General features: G+C 45.8%; 2 protein-coding genes across 2 annotated transcripts; both read right to left on the bottom strand.

The window, feature by feature from the left end:
* Positions 1-117: 117 nt before the first annotated feature.
* Positions 118-7,664, bottom strand: cyyr1 (cysteine and tyrosine rich 1). The gene is made up of 4 exons (XM_022746577.1): positions 7,305-7,664; positions 4,233-4,332; positions 2,840-3,000; positions 118-1,195 (listed from the first exon to the last, which is right to left on the bottom strand). Exons 1-4 carry the CDS (start codon positions 7,387-7,389, stop codon positions 1,062-1,064), a joined length of 480 nt encoding a protein of 159 aa, XP_022602298.1. The 5' UTR covers positions 7,390-7,664; the 3' UTR covers positions 118-1,061.
* A 4,454-nt stretch (positions 7,665-12,118) lies between these two features.
* adamts1 (ADAM metallopeptidase with thrombospondin type 1 motif 1) lies at positions 12,119-17,533 on the bottom strand. Its single transcript, XM_022746584.1, has 8 exons — positions 16,568-17,533; positions 15,341-15,681; positions 15,099-15,231; positions 14,526-14,983; positions 14,246-14,432; positions 13,930-14,108; positions 13,463-13,638; positions 12,119-13,344 (listed from the first exon to the last, which is right to left on the bottom strand). Exons 1-8 carry the CDS (start codon positions 17,184-17,186, stop codon positions 12,606-12,608), a joined length of 2,832 nt encoding a protein of 943 aa, XP_022602305.1. The 5' UTR covers positions 17,187-17,533; the 3' UTR covers positions 12,119-12,605.
* Between the last annotated feature and the right edge of the window lie 1,874 nt (positions 17,534-19,407).

Here is a 19,407-nt window from a genome sequence, read left to right as displayed (position 1 = left end):
ACACACACACACACAGTTTATCGCTCACACTTTACGCACGAGTACACTGTTGAATATTCACGTGAATAAATACAGACTGTAGACGTTAATGTTCATATTTTTTTTTAAAGTCACGTTTTAATTACATCTTTAATTTACAATACAGCCGCTGACACAGTAAGGAAACACTTGAAAAATGATTTACCTGACACATGATTAATACAGTTAAATCTCTTCCATCATTCACAGTCACCCATCACATGAATCAGGTCAATTCACGTGTAATTACAAACAGTTCAAATGATGAATGCTTCACAATTTTCAAGAATCTCACAAAAGGCAAAAGATTTACAATTTTTCATTTTCAAAGAGAATCCATTTTGGTTCAGCTGAACGTAATGTGACCCCCAGTTCAGTTTTCACCCTCACATTGCTTCAAGTAAGGCAACAACCCACTCCTTTCAAGTTGTCCACACCTTTAAGGTCAGTAATATTATGCATTATGTTCAAGTCTTTGTACACATGACAGCTCTGACTTCTTTAAAACACCTTTAATCATTGACTTCCACCTCATTCACTGGCATAAATCATGTCTTTAAAAACTACATTGTCTTCTGGACTTTTTCTCCTGCGAGGCCCCCCCCCCCACGCTGACAAAAGTAGTCTTCACCTTCATCAAAGTAGCACGCTGCCTTTGATGTGCACAGGCGGGAACGGATAAGGATATTGGTTATTAGTGGGGAAAAAAGTACCAGCTGCAGGCTAGCAGGGCTGCTAACAGTTATCAGGACATGCACGTGTTGTGGCCCTCGTTAGACATCCAGACCCACAGCTTGTTAAATTATAATTTTTTTCCCCCCACCATTCGGTCCAGACTCCAGCTGAACAAAAGTGCACTGGGCCTCCCTTTTTGTTTTAATGTGGATTTTTTTTTTATTTTAATCCCTAGAATTGTCTTCAACCCAAATAAGCAACACCAGTGCTGCAGAGGCCAGAGGTGTTCAGACATCTCCAGGTCTGAGAAACAGGGCCATGACAGTTTCCCTTTGAGCTGGCCAGAGGATGATCTGTGCAGCAGGGATTCACTTGCGGGTGCAGCCAGGGTAAGGAGGAGGAGGGGAGTAGTTTGCAGGTCGGGGCTGAGTTGGGGTGTAAGGCGGAGGGTGCAGGGAGGAAGGGTACATCTCGTAGTCATAGGAGTACGGAGGTGGAGGACCTAAGTTCAAGAAACAGAAAGAAATAAAGAAGCATTTGTTAGATTTAAAGCATGTTTTTTCTTCCAAACTTCATGTTGTTTGGTGTGTTTGAAGGTGAATGAGGCCTTTTTAAGCTCAGGATACCTGCCCCCATTTCACAAGGAGTTCGATGGAATAGTTACGCCCTCTAGTGGTTGAACTGAGGAACTGTACACTCTTGAGGGAGACACTGGAGAAGGTCAAAAATGTTGCACCACGGAGTAGTTTTATTGACCACAATGCATCAGTGCTTACATTATCCACTGAAAAATCAAAGCAGTCGGGATGAAAGAAAAGATGAATGTAGGTGGTCAAATCCTGCTCCAAACTGAAGGGTCACATCAGCAAAACCTCACATTTCTATCACTATTATTATCAATAGCTCACAGTCTGTCATGTTAAAGGAGAAGCTGTGTTACAGTGTCCACTGCTGATCTGAAAACTGTTGTGAAGCTCAGGTAAGATCATGAGGAAATATACATCAACTCATGTTTGTGGTAGTGGTGCGGGAAAATAATAGCACAGCAGCACCTCACATCTAGTGTCAAGATACAAAATAATTCATATCACTGTACCTACATACATTTTCATTCATACTGCATCGCTTTGTATGTTTGAGCGTGTTTATGAAACATGATCAGAGCTGCGGGTCAGAGCGAAGAGTAGCGGTCCAGCGTAGCATGAAGGCGATACACCGAGGAGAATGAAACGGGATAAATAAATGATGAGACCCAGAAAAAAACAACGTTCCTGGGGCTGGAGGGAGTCGCACAGGACTCTGATGTGCTGACAAAAGTACCTGCAAGGAAAACATGGAAACACTGTGGCCGCTTCATCCCTTCAAGCGGGAACAGGGTGTAACAGATGTGAAACGGCGAGAGTGGAGGACACGCTGAAGTAGGAGGCAGTGGGAACAAAAGCAGGGAAATGAGGTGTTTTTATGTGAATTTCAAAAGGCAGTTATGCCTGAACAGAGCTCATGGTTCAGTGACGATGGTCTGAAGCCGTTACATTCTGAAAACAATCAGCTCTCTCGTGGTGTTACTAGTCCAGAAAGATGCTCAAGGCCAAGGCGAACCCCATGACACCTTACACCTATGTTTTTTTGTTTTTTTTGAAAACATCTGTTGTTTTCTCTTTTTTCTGATCGCCTGAGGTCAGGAGATAAGGTTTCACTGTAACAGAACATGTGTAATGCTCCACTCTGTGTGTAAAATGTAGTTAGTCACAACAAAGCCACTAATAAATGTCTCTGATAAGTCATACTCAACAAAGAAGGGCTGCAACTAATGATTACTTTCACTATTGATTAAGCTAATGAAAACAAGAGGGTTGCTTTCCACCGAACTCACTACCTTTCTTTTGGACTGTTAGGTAAACAGCTCTTAATGCTGACGCTGGTTATGTAGTCACAGCAAAACTTACACACAGCTCCTTTAATAAGTCACACTTGTTATAACCAACACTTTGTCCATAATAATAGATAATTAATGCTAAATAAATCAGAAAAGTGATTATTATGAATATGTTTTGTTAACAAATCGACTATAATGGGAAACTTTTGGCTTGTGTATATCCTTTAAAAGTGTGTGTGTGTGTGTGTGTGTGTGTTCCTTTAGCCCCACCTGGATAGCCCTGGGTCACAGTGTTGATGTAGGAGGTGCTGAACACTCCGACCCGTGCGCCCCGCCCATTCTTCATGCACATGCACACGCACAGGAACAAGGCCGCCACTGCCCCCATCAAAAACACCACGCCGAAAACGATACCGGAGATGGCAGTGCCCCTGGAAAACACACACACACACAAACGAAAACACATTGTGAGCCACCCAGGCAAGTGTGAGAGGAGGCAGCTGTCTCAAGCAGACATGCTACCAATACTTCTAAGTTTCTGCCATGGAGATGGACTGCAGCATCTGATGTAACTCAGTTGTGTGATGTGTGTGTGTGTGTGCACGCAAAATGTGTGGCACTGTGACAGAGCGTGTGTGCGCTGGTGTGTGTGGTGTGTTGCACTGCAGAGGAGTCTGTGAATTGGCACTGTAAAATAGAAAAACAGGCATCATTAACAGGTTTGTTACGTCTTCATAGTCAGCATTAGTCAGCATGTCAGATTCAGCCCTCGCTGTTTTCAAGAGCAGCACACTGACTTTTTCCAAGTCATTCAAGATGTTGCCCTAAAAATATTAGTGTAAATATACAATCCTGCAACAAGAGATTCCAAATACACACGGATCACCAATATTGTATAGCTTGTGTAAACAGACACAGCTTTTCTCGAAGGAAACAGAAGTCTGAGAACTAGGTGAAAGTGTGAAAGCAGCTGTGCTGAATCAAGTCAGGAAGAGGTCAAAAGGTCAGATCTTCTAAAGACTCTTCTGGCACATTAAAAGACAGCTGGTATGTGAGTTAGTCGTTATCTGCCCACAGAAACAGAACGGCACCAAACCTACAGGTGTGTGCAGATCAAGTTTTACACTGAAATGAGAAAAATCAGAAAAGCTCTTCTCTCAACCCCCTCTCTAAGTTTAATGGAGGTTGGTGAAAAAAGAGAAAATAATTGGTGAGAAGAGTGGCTGAATAGATTGTTACACCTTAGATGAGGTAACACTGCTCTCTTTGCTTCCAATAGCCAATCGCACCATATATGGGTTGTTTTTTGACATTTCCATATCTGTCACAGAGCTGAAAATGCAAAAAAAAGAATCCATTTGATGAAGGTGACTTGGGCTTTTCAGTAATGTGTGGGCAGCTGCACTGAGACCTTGAGTCATCCACCATTTTATCCTCATGAAGGTACTTGACAAACAGATTTGTCAAAGGCAATCCTTGTATTTTGTGCTGAGCTGTACTTAGCCACAAAGAGGTGAGCTCAGGAGATGACGGGAAGTTGCCACTTAGAATTATTGGAAATGTTGAAGTTTCTTTCTCGACAGTGAATAACACATCAGTTGACATGACAGCCATGTTGTCTCCGCGGTCTTAATTAGCTTGTCATGTCTGTGCGTTAACTTACGAGAGGACGTCCCCCACATAGGCGTAGTAGGAGCAGCAGAAAGGCGGCGATCCATCGCAGCAATACTCTATACAGCCTTCACACTGGGCCTCAGCACCTCCTGCAACACACACATAAGCTCTTCAGTGAAGTAATCCAGGTTAATGCTGTTTTTCAGCTGAACAAGGTTATAGGAAAAAACCAAAACTCCACAGCACAGACATATTTCATGTTTTATGTGCCAATAATAAAAGAAACTATTAAGTCGGGTCTTGTTATATGTGGAACTTTTTAAACCTTTCCCCTCGATGAAAAATTAAACTTGAATGCTATAATGAAATCTTTCATGAACCAACCTCAAAGCACACAACTTCTACCAGCAGCCTCTATTTATAACTTCAAAGAGTTTAAGCATCAAGACAGTTGATTTATTATGAGCTCAGAGAACTGGAGAAACACTTTTAAAAAGAAACTATCAATACCTGTGGCGTGTTCCGGGGGAAATAAAATAAAAAAAGATCTGTGGTGAACTCACACAGGGACACTGGATTTCGTTCTAATAAACCCAGCCACCCCTGCTAGCCTGTATTACCGTATTTTAGATTTTTTAAATATCCGTCAGGACACAAATTACAGCCGCTAGGAGATTTAAATAAGTCTCCACTTACAGCACTGAGAGGAAGCTTTCCATTTCTTCTTTCAAACACAGGATTTCCCTCAGAAACACAAAGGCTTAAATTACATCTGCAATTTTTGTGATTTTCTTCTTTTCTCAAATTCAGATTAAAAATGGACCCAAGAGCTTTCTGATCACCTTTAATATATAATATGGAACAAGCAAGCAATCACATGGCAACAAGCAGCCGTTGCCATGTGATTGCTATGCAGCATCTCGCTGCGTTAATAGTCGACATGCATGATTTATTTTTCCATGTCCGGGCTGACTGAGGCAGCAAATCAGCCCACATGGGCGACCAGCTGAATCAAGCACTGTAGGCAGCAAACTGGCTGAATCTGACAGACGAATGCATGACACAGCCTGAAGAATTAGCACGTTTCTTAAGATGAGATGTCATTATTAATGAGTTTGAGCCGTGTTTGGTTCCGCTTTTAAGTCTTTTTGTGACAGATTTTGCTCATTTGCTGTTTGGTTCCTCTACCCATGAAGAAACTTGGGTAGATTGATCAGGCTTGGACCAAGGAACAAATGATCATATTGGCGTTAAATCGATTAACACATTTACACCGTTTCGACATTTTGAAATGTGAAAACAGGATATATTTGGGTTTCTGTTCGTCGCACAAAGAAATTAATTAATTTGATGTTGATTTTGTGTTAATGGCTATTTTTTTTTTTACAATTTTCTGTCATTTTTCCAAACATTGAATTGATGTATTGAGAAAATAAATTGATATGAAAATAAATGTGCTTTACAGACCTAATGAACACAATGAAAACAAAAAGCATTGGTTACAACCTGGGGGCATGGATTTTTGAATAGCATAGGCAGAGCTGCATTATGGGAAGTGTAGGATCCTCTGTTTTTGGAGCTTGACCCATACTAAAGACCAAAGGTAAAGAAATCTCAGCCTCTTTTTCTCCAACTTTGCACATTCCTGTGAGTCTCCAGTCTTTCTGAATGGTAACACTAAATTTCTGGAGTCGCCCTTTAACAGCAACAGTGAGAGCTGCTGAGGAGTGGATGGAGGCTACTTTAAAACTGTGCCCGGAGACAGACAGTGCGAAAACTGTGCACAGATCGTGAGCCGCAGTGATCCAGCAACTGAATTAATTACTTCTTGAGTGGGAAGTTATTAGAATGACTGGCATGTTATCTGTGCGGGGGTCAAATTAGAACGGTTCGAGAGCCAACATTAACCACTTGTACACTGGCGAAATTCATGATGCAGCATGATAATTTTACACCTAACGCTCGAGTTCCTGCTGCGAGCAGACATGGCATTTGCAGGATCTATACTTGTGTGTGTTTGTGTGATTAATGCGGTTCACCTTCACCCCGCTCAGCCAAAGCCTCTGCATTCAACAGCATTGTACACACAGCTGTGCCTCTCTGTGTACTCGTCTCAACCTGCTGCCATGACACGAGCCCTCTTCATCTGAAGGCCCCCACCCCCTCATGAACTATGAGTTTTGCGTTTCTCACCGTCACCTAGAAGATTGAGGTCTTTCACAGTAACAGACACACTTCAAATGAAGGACACTGAAAGAAAACAAGCTGTGTGCACATGTGTGTGTCTGCTTTCTCTCAGCAATCACTCACAGTCAAATGATGTGTGCCTGGAGGCATTTAGGCACATTTCAAAACATTGGTTCACGTACAGGTAGAAAACTAAGGAAAGAAAGAGTGCTGGCTTTTAGTTAGTGCAGGGGTGGGGGGTGCAGCAGAGAAAACCCTTTTCCTAGAAGGGAGTCTTTGCAACTTAAATTCACCAAGGGGAAATAAAAGAGAAAATATATTTTTATGATATGAGCAGGTTTTGATGGCTGTTTGTTTTATAATGGAGGTCGCAGCCAACCCACCTTTTTAATGTAACACCACCTCCCTGCTTAAAAGCTGTGATATTTCCATGTAAATAGCTGTGGGGAGGTCCCATCAGCAGACTTCTGCTCTGCTCTGTCTGGGTGGTCCTCAGAGGTCCTGGCTCCTGTCTCTCCACACGCTGGGAGACAATGGCACTATGTCCTTCACCCCCACCCCTTTTCACACACACACACACACACACACACACACACACACACACACACACACACACACACACACACACACACACACACTCACACACACACACACAGCACTGCACCACAGCCTTGACTCAGATGAAAAGTTTCCAGCAGTTTTCATGTGTTGTCTGTCATCTCCAGTGGTGGTTTCCTACATTAAAACCTTTTAAAGACTTCCCTGACCTTCTGTTGTTTCCCAACACGTTACCATTTCATCTGAATCTGGAGGAGCCACATCATGAACTACTCATACAGAAGAGCCATTAAAGCATAATTAAAAGGCAAGCATTCAACATGTAGGTGCTTGAAAAGGTGGAAGAGGATTTAAAGTGATGAAACTAAAAACTCACCGGTGAATAAACAGAGCAGCAGCGAGTTTCTCAACCATTTCCATCTGAGCGCCTGCGTCCTTCTCCTCCTCCAGAGGTTTTCCATGACCCCTCTCTCTCCCCGCGCGCCCTCTTCCTGCCTTCTTTTTCTTCACCAGTGACCGAAGATAAGACAAAGCGCGTCTTCCCTGTGTCTCCAACAGTCACCTATTAGGCTCCTCGTGGAGCATTGTTGTATCTCACTCAGACAGGAAGCAGCAGCGAACTACTCCTGAGGACTTGGGGTTATTTTCCAGTGTGTCTCCTCCGAAAGTGAAGCTCCGTTTGTTCCTCCACGTGCGGACCGCGCGTCTTTTCCTGTCTTTCTTCCGTCCGTCCTGTCTCCACACCTCTGACTGACTGCCGCTAGCTTTTTATTCCTTTCCCCTCCCCCGCCGTCCCCCCGTTTGCTCAACCTTCCTTACCCTGTTGAGTTTACACTGACAGAGAGAGAGAGAAAGAGAGAGAGAGAGAGAGAGAGAGAGTCAGCCATAATATTAAAGAAAAGACTTCTGGTCGACAATTTCAAAATATAACACTCATTGATGCCTAAACAGTGTAATCAGATAAATTGATACGTCATTAAATTCTCTTTAGTCTCTTTTATTTATCTCTTGCTTTATAATATTGATCAGTTATAACACACACTTTTGTTTTCGTACATGTGTTTATTTTTTGTTTTAAATGATGGTATTAGTTCCTTGTAGCTGTTAGATGTTGTTAAATATTACATACATGTTTTGTTGTTGTTTTTCTCTTTTCTTCCTCTTAATCACGTTGTGAATATTTTTGCTTTGCTTATTTATACTGAAAAATATGGTCATGCTCAGAAAAAGCTTCCATACTTACCTCTTTGACACAGCCTAGTAGATGTGTAAATAGAGGGAAGTCATAGTAGTAGGACACCAATTAGCCTATTAGTAACAAATGAAGTATTAATAATAATAGTCATAATGGACTTGGTTTAAGCTTTTATTTTGAAGGTTTAATTATCTCTTTTCCGATCTTATTTTAGTTTTGTCTGTTAGGCTTGACAAGAGAAAAACCCTGTGCGCATGGGTTTCTATGTACGCGCACGTACCTCACTTCACGCACCTCCAGGACAGAGCCCCCCCCCCCTTCACCACCGCTCCCGTCACATCACGACTTCTCCTGAGTCGAGCTGTAATGACCCACGGCGGCGCAGCAAGCCGCTCCACACCTGTCTGACAACACCACGACACTCGGGGCTATTTTCAGACACCAAAACAACACGAGCGGCCCAAATCTGTGGTCGGGTTCTAAATGTCACGGATGTTGTAACCTGAAAACTTCATCCTGTTAACGCTTCTGCTTCACACACTTATCATGTGAACCCCCCCCCCCCCCCCCAACAAGCACATTAGACACACACTTGATAAGATTAGACAGACTCTTTGTAGTTTTGAATAAATAAATAAATAAATACAAATAAATTATTCTTAACTCCGGGGGGGTGCAGGAAAAGCCGGATGGCCATACCCATCTCTAAATGGGGCAGAGAGGGCCAAGGGGTAATGATAGGACACTATGGGTTTTGATACATAGATACTCTGAATTACCATCTGAGTAAAACCTACTGTCCTTGGGCCACAGAGTTCCGCAGGCCCCCGCTGAGCTCCAGGCTCACTGTGCAGCACATGCCTGGCTCTGATTCAACTGATTTGTCCTTTCAGTTTTGAGTATAAATAACATACTTCAACAGATCCAGTCCAATGACCACACAGCAACTCTGGGGCCCAGCAGTTGTGGCCTACTCATTGCACAGAGTTAATATGTGATATCCAGAGTCTGACCATGCCCAGAGGACATTATCCTCCACTAGATGAAGAAGCTAATGATACCCGGAATATTTTTGTCCAGCAACATGTATGATTAAAAAAAGAAAAAAAAAGGATCCTTGTACTTGGACAAAATAGGGCAGGGACGGGGGCAGACCACAACCCCCCCCCCCCCCCCCCCCCCCCCCCCCCACACCTCACTCTGTGCTGGGAATACTTTGGATCAAAAACGCCACTTGTGCCAACCTGTGGTGACTTAACTACAGCCATAAAATTGATCATTAAAGAGCTAAATTATACTTTTGGAATGGCCCCTGGAAGGTTGTTAACATTAGCCAAAGTTCACTGTACAAAAGTGGTGTCGATTATAAGAATAATATATGACCCTGCTGCGACTGTGGCAAAATCACGATCATATTTTATGAAGATATCTTTGCAACCTTTTATATGTTTTTATGTAAAAGTCGGAAACCACAGCAGCATTGCAGCAAAGGCTGAAACCACAACGTCCTGACTGCTTAAGTAATGTATGTAGAAATAAACACCTGGACTTCTGTAATACAATCAACTTTTCCTCTTTGCACTGATACATTTGGAAACATGAATGCTGTTTCTTTGGAAGTTTGAAAACTGGATCAAATTTGCCATAATTCAAACAAACCTTTGTGGGCAACCAAGGGTGGCAAAAGGAGGAAGATAATTTAGCTCTCAGAAATGCCACCCACATTGAGCAGCAGTGATTCATAATGCCTTCCAGATGTTTCTTTTAAGCTGTAATGATGTGACACTGAGACATGAAAAAACAAGCAGGTAAGAAAGTTGTTTCGTTACAGGAGGACATATTAATGTTGACATTTTTCTTCCCTAGTTTAGCTTTTTCTTTGTCAATCGTGAAGTCAGAAAAAAAAACATGAAGTAAACATCCCTGCATGCCCCAGTTGTTTAGGCTTACAGAGTCTGGTTGCACATTATGTTATTACGCAGATTACAGAGATGGCCAATTTTCTTCTTAACCATCTATAATTACAGGATAATGATTTCCTTTGTGCTGTATGGGAGCCGACAAGGCAGGGGATCATCTTCCTCAGGGCCAAACAGGAAGTGCCACACAGGCTCCAGTTTTTAGAAACAACGCCACGGGACTTTCTGGTCTCAGCTGGGGTCCAGAAAGTTCATGGGAGACGTCTGGCTGCGATATCAAAGAGAAGAGAGTCAGGTAGGGGTGTAAGCTATAGTGAACATATATTGACTTTCTAAGGGTTATTTCAGTGACTTGTTCAGTTTTCTAAATAAAGCTGCAGTTCTGTTTGAAATGGCTGCTTGTTTGTTGAATTTAAAATAGTGTATCAGTGTATTGATTACAATTGATTAGACAGTTTTAGAGGTGGAAGTAGGGCAGTTGTTCAGTAGTCTGGCTGATTCAGCGTGATGCATGTATTCTAATACTGAGCTCACATTTTGTGTTGTGTTCACTCATATATAAGTATGAAGTGGAGCTCATGTCATGTGGGAATAACTGTGTTACCAGTCCAACTATAGCAGTGACTCATCAGTGAACAAACAAAGGACTGTGGTAGGGCAATTTATATTTTTATACTTCTTCCCCTTGTAATGAAGCTTCTTTTCCTACAACTGTAAATGCACATATACTTCAGACAAACGTATAAAACCTCTTTTAAAAAGGCTAAAAACATTAGATTAATGATAATAAAAGGACATTAGATTATGTCCTTAAAACCCAGAGGATGGATTACTAAAGCAGGAAACTACCCTTTGGCTCCAGAGTTCAGGGGCCCCCCAAAAAGGATGGTTGGGGCCGAGCAGCTCGTTGTTGCCCTCTAGCAGTTTAATCTGGCCATTACTGGAGTTACTGCCCTTTAACTGCACTGTTTAAAGACTGTGGAGTAATTGGCTATCCAAATTGGATGACAGGAAACTCGCCCATCTAGTGGACAGAACCTGAATTACAAACAATGCATTCACATCATGAGGAAGTGTATGTGAGGACTTTCTGGTCAGTCTTCACTACTTCGAAGGGCTGTTCGGAGGCGACTCGGTTTTAAGGTTAGGGGTAGAGTTAGGTCGGGGGGGCTGACATGTAGCTGTGGTGGTTAAATTTAGGGTCAGGGGCTGTGGAATTCATCGTGTCACAGGGTCAATGATCAGTTCATGTTCCAAGTTCAAAAAGACAAACCACTCTGGAGACATTAGCTGCACAAGTCAATGTGATACTTTATTCATGAACCTAGGACCATATATATATAACACTGTATAAATACTCTATATATTCTACTTCCTTCTGTGATCTCAATAACAAATAAAAAATAATATTAAAAAAGCCACATGATTATATTTAACAGGCTGTACAAAAATAAATAATGTTTGGATATTCTGTACAAAAGAGAAACAAAACTTGATAGAAAACAAAAACAAAGTGCCTTCGCAGAAGGCAGGAGAGACTTACTTATGAAGTAGTAGCAGGAGACAAGTCCCTCTTTAGGTCTCCACACACTCACACATTCCTCATGCTCACACACACACACACACACACACACACACACACACACACACTCACACACTCTTCTTTGGTCTTTAAAGAGTTCCCTCACTGAAGGTTGTGTAGACGAGGGAAGGATATGGCTAAAGGACAAAGTACGGTGTACTGAGGCATTTAGAGACGACTGGGTGTTACAATGTGCCACTGGTAAAAACAAAGCTGAAGTGCTACAGGTTTGTGATAAATAAACGTAGACCGGCAAGGTTGAACATAAACACTATGACTATGAGCTATCTTATTTTCCATACCTGATGGGGTGAGCAAGTAGAATATGAGCTATTCTCTTTCATTTGTTTCTTTATATACTCTGCAATAACCTCCCCCACCCCAACCCTTATGTGTCTGTCCAGCCCAGCTTGGACAAACATCATATACATGCATTAAAAATTTGATACACACACACACACACACACACACACACACACACACGCTGTCTCACATCACACACACACACACACACACACACACACATACACACACATACACACACACACACACACACACACACTCAAGCATGACATTGGCACGGTAAGCAGCATGCTTTTTTTTTTTTTTTTTTAGGAAATCAGGAATGTCCATGCTTTCTTCTCCTTTATGGGAGGCGAAATGTGCCACTGCTGTGCTGAGGACAGACGGGCAGCAAACTGTAATCAGTCTTTGTTGCTGCGTTTAGGTGGCGGTGCCACTGTGGTTCAATGGATGAGAGTCGGTTACAGTCACAGTCATTGTGGAGCCGTTGACATGTGGGACTGTTAGACTACCTGGAACCCATGGAAACCTGCAGCAGTCTGGCTCTGGATGTAAACATTCATCAGCCTCTTTAGATTGTTTGCAGGAAAAAAAGGAGGCAGTGAAGATCAGAGTGTTTATCTGATTTCTCTCTGAAAGCTGGGTGGATGACAGGAGGTTAGATTTGTGAAGCAGTCCTTAACAGGCACCCTGATTGCACAGTTCCAGCAGGGGTCGCGGCCGGTCTTTGGGGTCACAGCTGTCATGGGTAAGCGTGCGCCCGTCGTGGCCGATGCAGCGCAGCTGGCGTTTGCGGAAGCCTCGGCCACAGGTCTTGGAGCACATAGACCACTCTCCGAGAAGCCAGGAGGGGCAGGGCTGGGAGGCGCAGGACCGTGAGGCTAAGGGGCGCAGCTCCTCTGGACAATCTCTGGAGAGACGACCCTGGGGGTCCAGACACACCACCTCTCTCTGCTGCATTCCTCCCCCACAGGTCTGGGAGCATGGACCCCACTCCCTCAGGGTCCACTCGGCTCCACCCACCTCTCGGATAGCATTGATGGACTGGCGGCGGCCTCCACTGTTGTTGGAGGAAGCAGCATTATTGGGCCTAGGGGCGAAGTAGCTGTACTTAACCCGGGGCCTTGGGGCCTCCCCTACAGACAGCACCTGGATGGTGAGGGGCTCGGGGAGTGGGGCGAAGCTCCGGATGCGCTCCAGGGTGGCGGCGGAGCCACTGTAGCGCAGCAGTGCCCCTCGAAGAGGAATGTCAGTCTCCATGGTCATCAGTTTGTAATCACCATTTAACAGATAGGTTCCATCCTGACGACGCACCGCCAGGTAGCTGTTATCATGACGACCGTTGCCTGGGGCACGTTGCTTAACGTCCAGGTGGGTGGCACCAGCAGGGATAGTTACAACATCCTGGTAACCAGGCCTGAAACAGAGACAGATGGTGGTCAAACTCAGTCATTGTGACAAACATGCGATGAGGTTTCACTGTATATTATGAGACTCTCAGGTTTAGTAGAGCAGAAACGCTGTCAGCTGTTTACCTGGCACGCTCCAGAGCACCAGACACTTTCTTGCAGGTAGAGCCGTCTCCACCACACACACCACACTTATCAAAGCGCTGGTTAGAGCCGATGACACGGTCACATCCCGCCTTGACACACTGGCCTTGAACACAAACTGAGGTGGAGTCTGGGCTGCAGGGTGTGCCATCAGCCACCTGGGGGCAACAGAGACACACAAATGCAACTTTAGGGTGATGTCTAGTAAAAGTGTTACATAAGTGTCTGAGTCAAAAGGTAAAAAGTAAAAGTCTTTTCCCCAGCAAGGCTGTAGCCTGAGGGCTGAGAGAAATTACAATAGCTGATGCTTCAACTTGCAGGTCTGCACAAGCGAAGACACTTTTATGAGCCTTTCAGCCGAGACCTTGAGAATCTTGTAACACTACTCTAAACCAGAGTCATAAAAACACAGAGTTTATTCAGATAATATAGCATCTGGCAACTCTCACCTTAGATTTGAGGACAAAGAAGTATCCAGTTCCCTTGGCCCGGCACACCAGCTTGCAGCGGTCTTTGGGTGAAACTCCAGCATACTTAGGCACCCACTCAACACCCTCTCCTGAACCCAGCGACACTTGGGCCGACATGTCGTTGTGGGCCAGGCACTGTTCCTCACGGAACGACAGGCCTGAGAAACAGACAGGCAGAGGTCAGGTTTAATGCTAGTCCACTCGGGCCTGCAGGCTAACTTTCACACCAGTGTGCAAGGTACATCAAAACATAAGGAAAGAGGAGAGTGGGTCTCAGTTGTTAAGAATCTCTTACCATTGGTATCGGGGCAGGCTTCTGTGTTACAGGAGCGGTACTGGATCCTCTTGCCCTCACAGTACTTGCCCCCATTCTTGGGCAAAGGGTTGTCGCAGGCGCGGAAGGAGTACTGCACTCCTCCACCGCAGGTCCGAGAGCAGTCGCCCCAGGGACCCCACACTCCCCAGCCACCATTGACAGGAGTCTGAAAGCACCAGGGACATAAACATTACCATTTTAATATTCTTTTGGATAAGGCAGTGTTTTGAAGTGTGGTTACATTGGGTGTGGTTCCTACCTGGTGTTTAGCAGCTTGACTCTTCGTGAGACAATGTCCAGCCAGGCAGTAGCTGTCATGGCCACATGGCGTACCATCAGCCCAGGGGAAGTTCTTGGTCTGGCACACCAGCAAACCATTGGATGTTGTCACAGTGCACCACAGAGCTGCGCACGTGGTGCTCAGGTCGGGGCAGTGCTGGGAGTCTTCGCCAAAGGTCAGTCGGCACTGATGGTCGGCGTCATAGACCGTCCCGGGGAGGGGCTGGGGGAGCGGCTGAGGTTTGACCGGCTTATCCAGCAGGCACTGACCATGGCCGTTGTCCAGGAAGGTGGTGACCATGAGGGCGGAGCAGGGGGACCATGGCTGCTGCTGATCCAGGTTGGAAAGGGTGGAGGCCATCATGTGGGAGCCCCAGTGGGCACCGTTGACCCCGGAGCACAGCTGGGCATCATCATGAGGCATGTTGAAGACGTGACCTGGAGGACAGAGATGAAATAAGAGTTCGTCAGCACCTCTGTCCTGAAACCTGGAGTATCTGTGTGTCATTTATAACATTCTCACACACGAGAACATCGACTTCTTCCTACTTACCCAGTTCATGTGCCACGGTGAATGCTGCTTGAAGCCCATCATCCTCAATAATTGAGCAGCTTCTGTCAGGGTCGCACACTGTGCCAACATCAGCCATGCCCAGAGTGTCACATGAGTGAGCCCCACACAGATCCTGAGGAGACAGACAGGGGAAAATGAACATCTGGATTCTCTTGAAAGCTGCTTTTCTTACTCTTTTTCTATCACGTTTTAACACTTCCTCTTCCTCCACAGCAACTTACTGTTCTGGTGAAGAGCACAGCGGTGTCATAGTGCTCAGGGTGGCGGTCACTTGGCGGGTTGTGCTGCCGCTGCCACTGGCAGAAGTTGCGGAGGGTCATGGCGGCGTTCGATGACACCTGAGGGCCGCGCTCCTCCTCGTACACCACCAGCAGCTTCACCACCGCCAGGCTGATGGAGTTGTGGATGGTAGGGTGGCGGTAGAGGCGGGATGCCACTGCCATGACTGTCAGGAGGTAGGGTTTGAGCCCAGCGCCGTGGAACTCAGCCATGGACTGGTCAGCCACCAGCATGATCTCCAGGTAGCGAGGGGTGGAAACAAAACGCCTGGTCCTGTGGTGGGCTGAGGGGAGAGAAGAGACAGAGGTCAGACCAAACTGACCTCACGGGTCATGTGACTGATCAGGTTTCAGTCCTAAATTCACTGCACTGTAACTCATGAGACATTTGTTATTTTGTCTGGAAAAGTCTGCGCACTGCAAAACTCTGCCAGTCTTCTAAACAGCAGCTACAAAGGCTGTTTTTTTTCAGAGGGATAGAGGCTCCGGATGTGCCTGGGGGAGCCTGGCTGCCGTGACTCAGCGTCACACCACCGGCGGCTCCTCCTCCTCAGGGTCCACATTCCCCAAATGACCTTTTCTGGTGGAAAACTATGCGGGTGAGAATAAAGGGTGAAGGGAGAAAATCCTTTCTGGAGAAAAATGTCTGCCGGTGCTAGTAGTACCAGGAGGCGAGTTTCCACGTCTCAGCACCGCCGGGCTGTGGCTGGCCCCAGCCCCGCTGCTCCCCTCCCCTCCCCTCCCTCCGTCACTCCTCCTCCTCCTCTTTCCCCTTGGAGAAGTTTGCTCCCCCTCCTCTCCTCTCCTCTCCTCTCCTCCCCACCCCAGCCCTCCCTTCCTCCTCTCCTGCGCGTAGACGGCTGTCAAAAAAGGTAGCTGAGTACATTACTTATACCGCGCACCCTGGCGCACGAGCACCCCCAGCCTGCAGCAGTTTGTTCCACATATTCACCTCTTACAGGCTGCTTGAGATAACTTATCTGGCTGTTTGTATACAGCTGGAGATCAGCTGGAGCATCTCACGACAGTCTCTAGAGTAAATCAATCACTCCCTCACTGTTTCCTCTGACTGTGTCTCAGGTCTGAGACTTCGGGCTCCATCTAATATAATTTGACAGACAGAGCGCCTGTGATAGAGTGTGCATGTGTGGAGTGTTTCTGCAGCCTTACCTGTCTGGTCTGCGTTAGCGGCTCCGTGCTTTGCTTCTTTCTCCAGATTCTTTGGCACCCTCTCCTCGTCCTCGTTGACCCCGCACTTGGAGCTCCCCTCCTCAGCCAAAGCTGCCCGACCTCTGCGGCGGATCGTGTGGACATCATCCTCGGTGCCCAGGAATTCGCTGGAGTTGAGGGGCTGAATGAAGTACTCTTCACCGTGAAAGTAGAATCCGCCCCTGAGTCCGTGGCACAGGTTGAGCGCAGCGGCGGAGCTCTCCTCTCCGTTCACCGTGCCCGAGTAGAAACAGCCCGGCTCTGCTCCGCTCTTGGGTTCCTGCGTCGGTTCGGACTCGGGACTACCCACAATGTGGAAGACGAAACCCGGAGCCAAGAAGGTCTGGTCGGGTTCTAGCTGCAAGACCAGCTCATTACCAAATACGTCCAACCGGTACACCCTCATCTCGGCCTCCTTCTCCTTCTCCTCTTCGGAGAGAGTCCGCCACGGTTCGGTTTCGCTCTCCGACCGGGCTGTGGGGTCTAGTCTGACCGGCACCACGGTGCTCTCCTCCCAGGCGCTGTGCGCCGCGGCGACGCACAGAATTAAACCAATGGAAACGCGTAAAAACCACATCATGTAACTGTGAAATCCGACAAGCGAAGAGAAACTGACAATAAAGTCTCTACGAGGAAGCAAGTAAATCCTTTCAAAAGCTTTTCCACTATAAGCTACAAAACCAACGAACTTCCACAAAACTGTCCACACGCATAAAAATCTAAAAAGGGATCAAATCCAGTGCAAAACTCATTTAAAGTTATGTGCAGGTCTGACTTGTTGCAAAAGTCCTTTCATTAAATGAAAATCAAAGCTGGATCTCAGCAGTAAATTCCAACAGGTCTCTCCCTCTTCAAACCCAGCAGATGTCTCAGTTTTAGCTCTTTGAGTTCGGGGCAGGCTTTTGCTCTGCTGGCCCGTCTAGTCTGTTCTCTGCTCTTGCCTTGCAGTCAGAACAGAGCCGGTCCCTCCTATATATCCCCCTGCCCGGGACCACCCCTTTCCTGAGGGCCCTTTGATCTGAGAGGGGCCAAATCCCGTGCGCAACGAAAACGCACCAGCGACCTGGAGCGTTGCCATAATAATCAATCATAGTGCGTGTAGAGCTTTGGGCAGAGGGACTGTTCTGCTTCTCTGTGTTTGTCTGTGACAATATGAACATATACAACCACAGCCCCGATGATTTTTACTGAACATATTCCATTAAAACTGATCATACAGCCTGGTGAATCATTTCACTCACAGAGCTTACATGAAGTCTATTTATATGAGTGGCCTAAATAAAAAACAAACTTCTGACTTGGGACTCTGATGCTGGGCTCTACTTTATAACTTTCTGAGCTGCGCTTATTAAACCTCAGCCTATAAACACAGATCAGTGTGACAGGCAGCAGTGGCTGATGTGGAGCAGTGTTGTAGTGTCAGTGCAACTGGAGAAGGGAGATGGCAGCAGGTCGGGGAATGGTAACCATATCGTGCTGGCCAGGGCTCCGGGAGCCGTACTCACCTCCTCCGTGCCAAGCCGGCTGTGGTGCGCTGTGGCCGGGTTCCGCAGCTCTCCTCTCCGGGGAGAGGGAGCAGAGAGGGGCCGCTGAGGTCTTAAGGTGGAGCGGCTGCTCCATCCGGCGCCCCTGCGCTCAAACCGAGGCAGACAGAGCCCCTGTCCTCCGGCCTCTTCCCCCGCCCGCACGGACTGTTCCTCCTCTGCAACAGGCAGGAAGAGTTTACGCTGGAGTTTCATTAAAAGTAACTGGCAAAGCAAAGATCCTATTATCAACAGCGCACTGAAGGACATCACAAACAACTGGAAGTCCATTCACAGCAAAGAAAAACCTCATTCATTTCGAGAAAAGAACTGATATAAAACTTCACATCTGTATAAACAATGATAAAACAATAGTCAACATAAAAGAATATCATATAACAATATTTCAAGAACGAAGACTTAATTGTTATATAATCGGTTTCATTTTTCAGCAAAGGTGCTTATTGGCATCATTTCCTACTTTTGACTCACTGACGCAAACATCACTCATCAGTCTCTGAGGGAGCAGATTGTGGAAGTCCACCTTAAGAGCAACAGGTCATAAAAGTGAAGCGTTGTAGTGTCATGATTTCCCAGCAGATGGTAGGCACGTATTGAGGAAAATCCCCGGAGTGCAGCGGAGATTTCCCAGCACTTGATGGAGCAATGACACACTCAGCCGACAGGCGGCGCCTTTGAATCACGCATGGTTTTACGGTTTGTCATGAAGCTGTACAAGCCGGGAGCCAGCGGCCGCAGGGAGGCGAGCTTGGTACAGCACTGTAACCTGCTGTGTGGAGAATGAGTGATCATGGGCTACACTTCAGGAGATGATGAGCGGGAGATGTTTGGATGTGGCAAAGTTGGAAAATGTTGCACATTTATCTGACAATTACTTTTCAGATGAATATTTTACATCCAAATCATGTGACCGGATAATTAAATATGTTGTATTTTTTATAGGTTAACCTGCAACCAACAATAAGGTTGTTACTGTAAAATGAGAAGCACCTTTTATTTATTGATATTTTTGCCTGTTTTCTCTTCGGTGCTTTGGAATTTATCTTATTTCCACGGGCCTGATAAAGTTAATGATGACCCCTGAGTGTCAGCCTACTATTACACAGTGATTAATGCAGTTGGAGTCATTGTCTCAGATCTGAGTGTTTAATTTCAATGTTTTATTTTATTTTATATGCCTTAATCATCTTCTTAAATGACACCATTGCAGGCAGGTTTACTGGGAAGTCAAATGAAGTTTCTTGACTGATTTGAAAC

The sequence above is a fragment of the Seriola dumerili genome, unplaced genomic scaffold (assembly GCF_002260705.1).
Source record: "Seriola dumerili isolate Sdu_G_001 unplaced genomic scaffold, Sdu_1.0 BDQW01000105.1, whole genome shotgun sequence".
Classification (NCBI taxonomy): domain Eukaryota; kingdom Metazoa; phylum Chordata; class Actinopteri; order Carangiformes; family Carangidae; genus Seriola; species Seriola dumerili.
Note: the sequence above shows the minus strand (reverse complement) of the source record. Positions and strands in the feature narration are given on the sequence as shown.

Coding starts and splice junctions, on each gene's coding strand:
- cyyr1 (XM_022746577.1), bottom strand. CDS start 7,389: ATGGAAAACCTCTGGAGGAGGAGAAGGACGCAGGCGCTCAGATGGAAA. Junction 3,001..4,232: donor TATGTGGGGGACGTCCTCTC/GTAAGTTAACGC, acceptor TGTGTTTTCCAG/GGGCACTGCCATCTCCGGTA. Junction 1,196..2,839: donor TGTGACCCAGGGCTATCCAG/GTGGGGCTAAAG, acceptor TCTTGAACTTAG/GTCCTCCACCTCCGTACTCC.
- adamts1 (XM_022746584.1), bottom strand. CDS start 17,186: ATGATGTGGTTTTTACGCGTTTCCATTGGTTTAATTCTGTGCGTCGCC. Junction 15,682..16,567: donor CGCTAACGCAGACCAGACAG/GTAAGGCTGCAG, acceptor CTCTCCCCTCAG/CCCACCACAGGACCAGGCGT. Junction 14,109..14,245: donor AGCCTGCCCCGATACCAATG/GTAAGAGATTCT, acceptor TCTGTTTCTCAG/GCCTGTCGTTCCGTGAGGAA.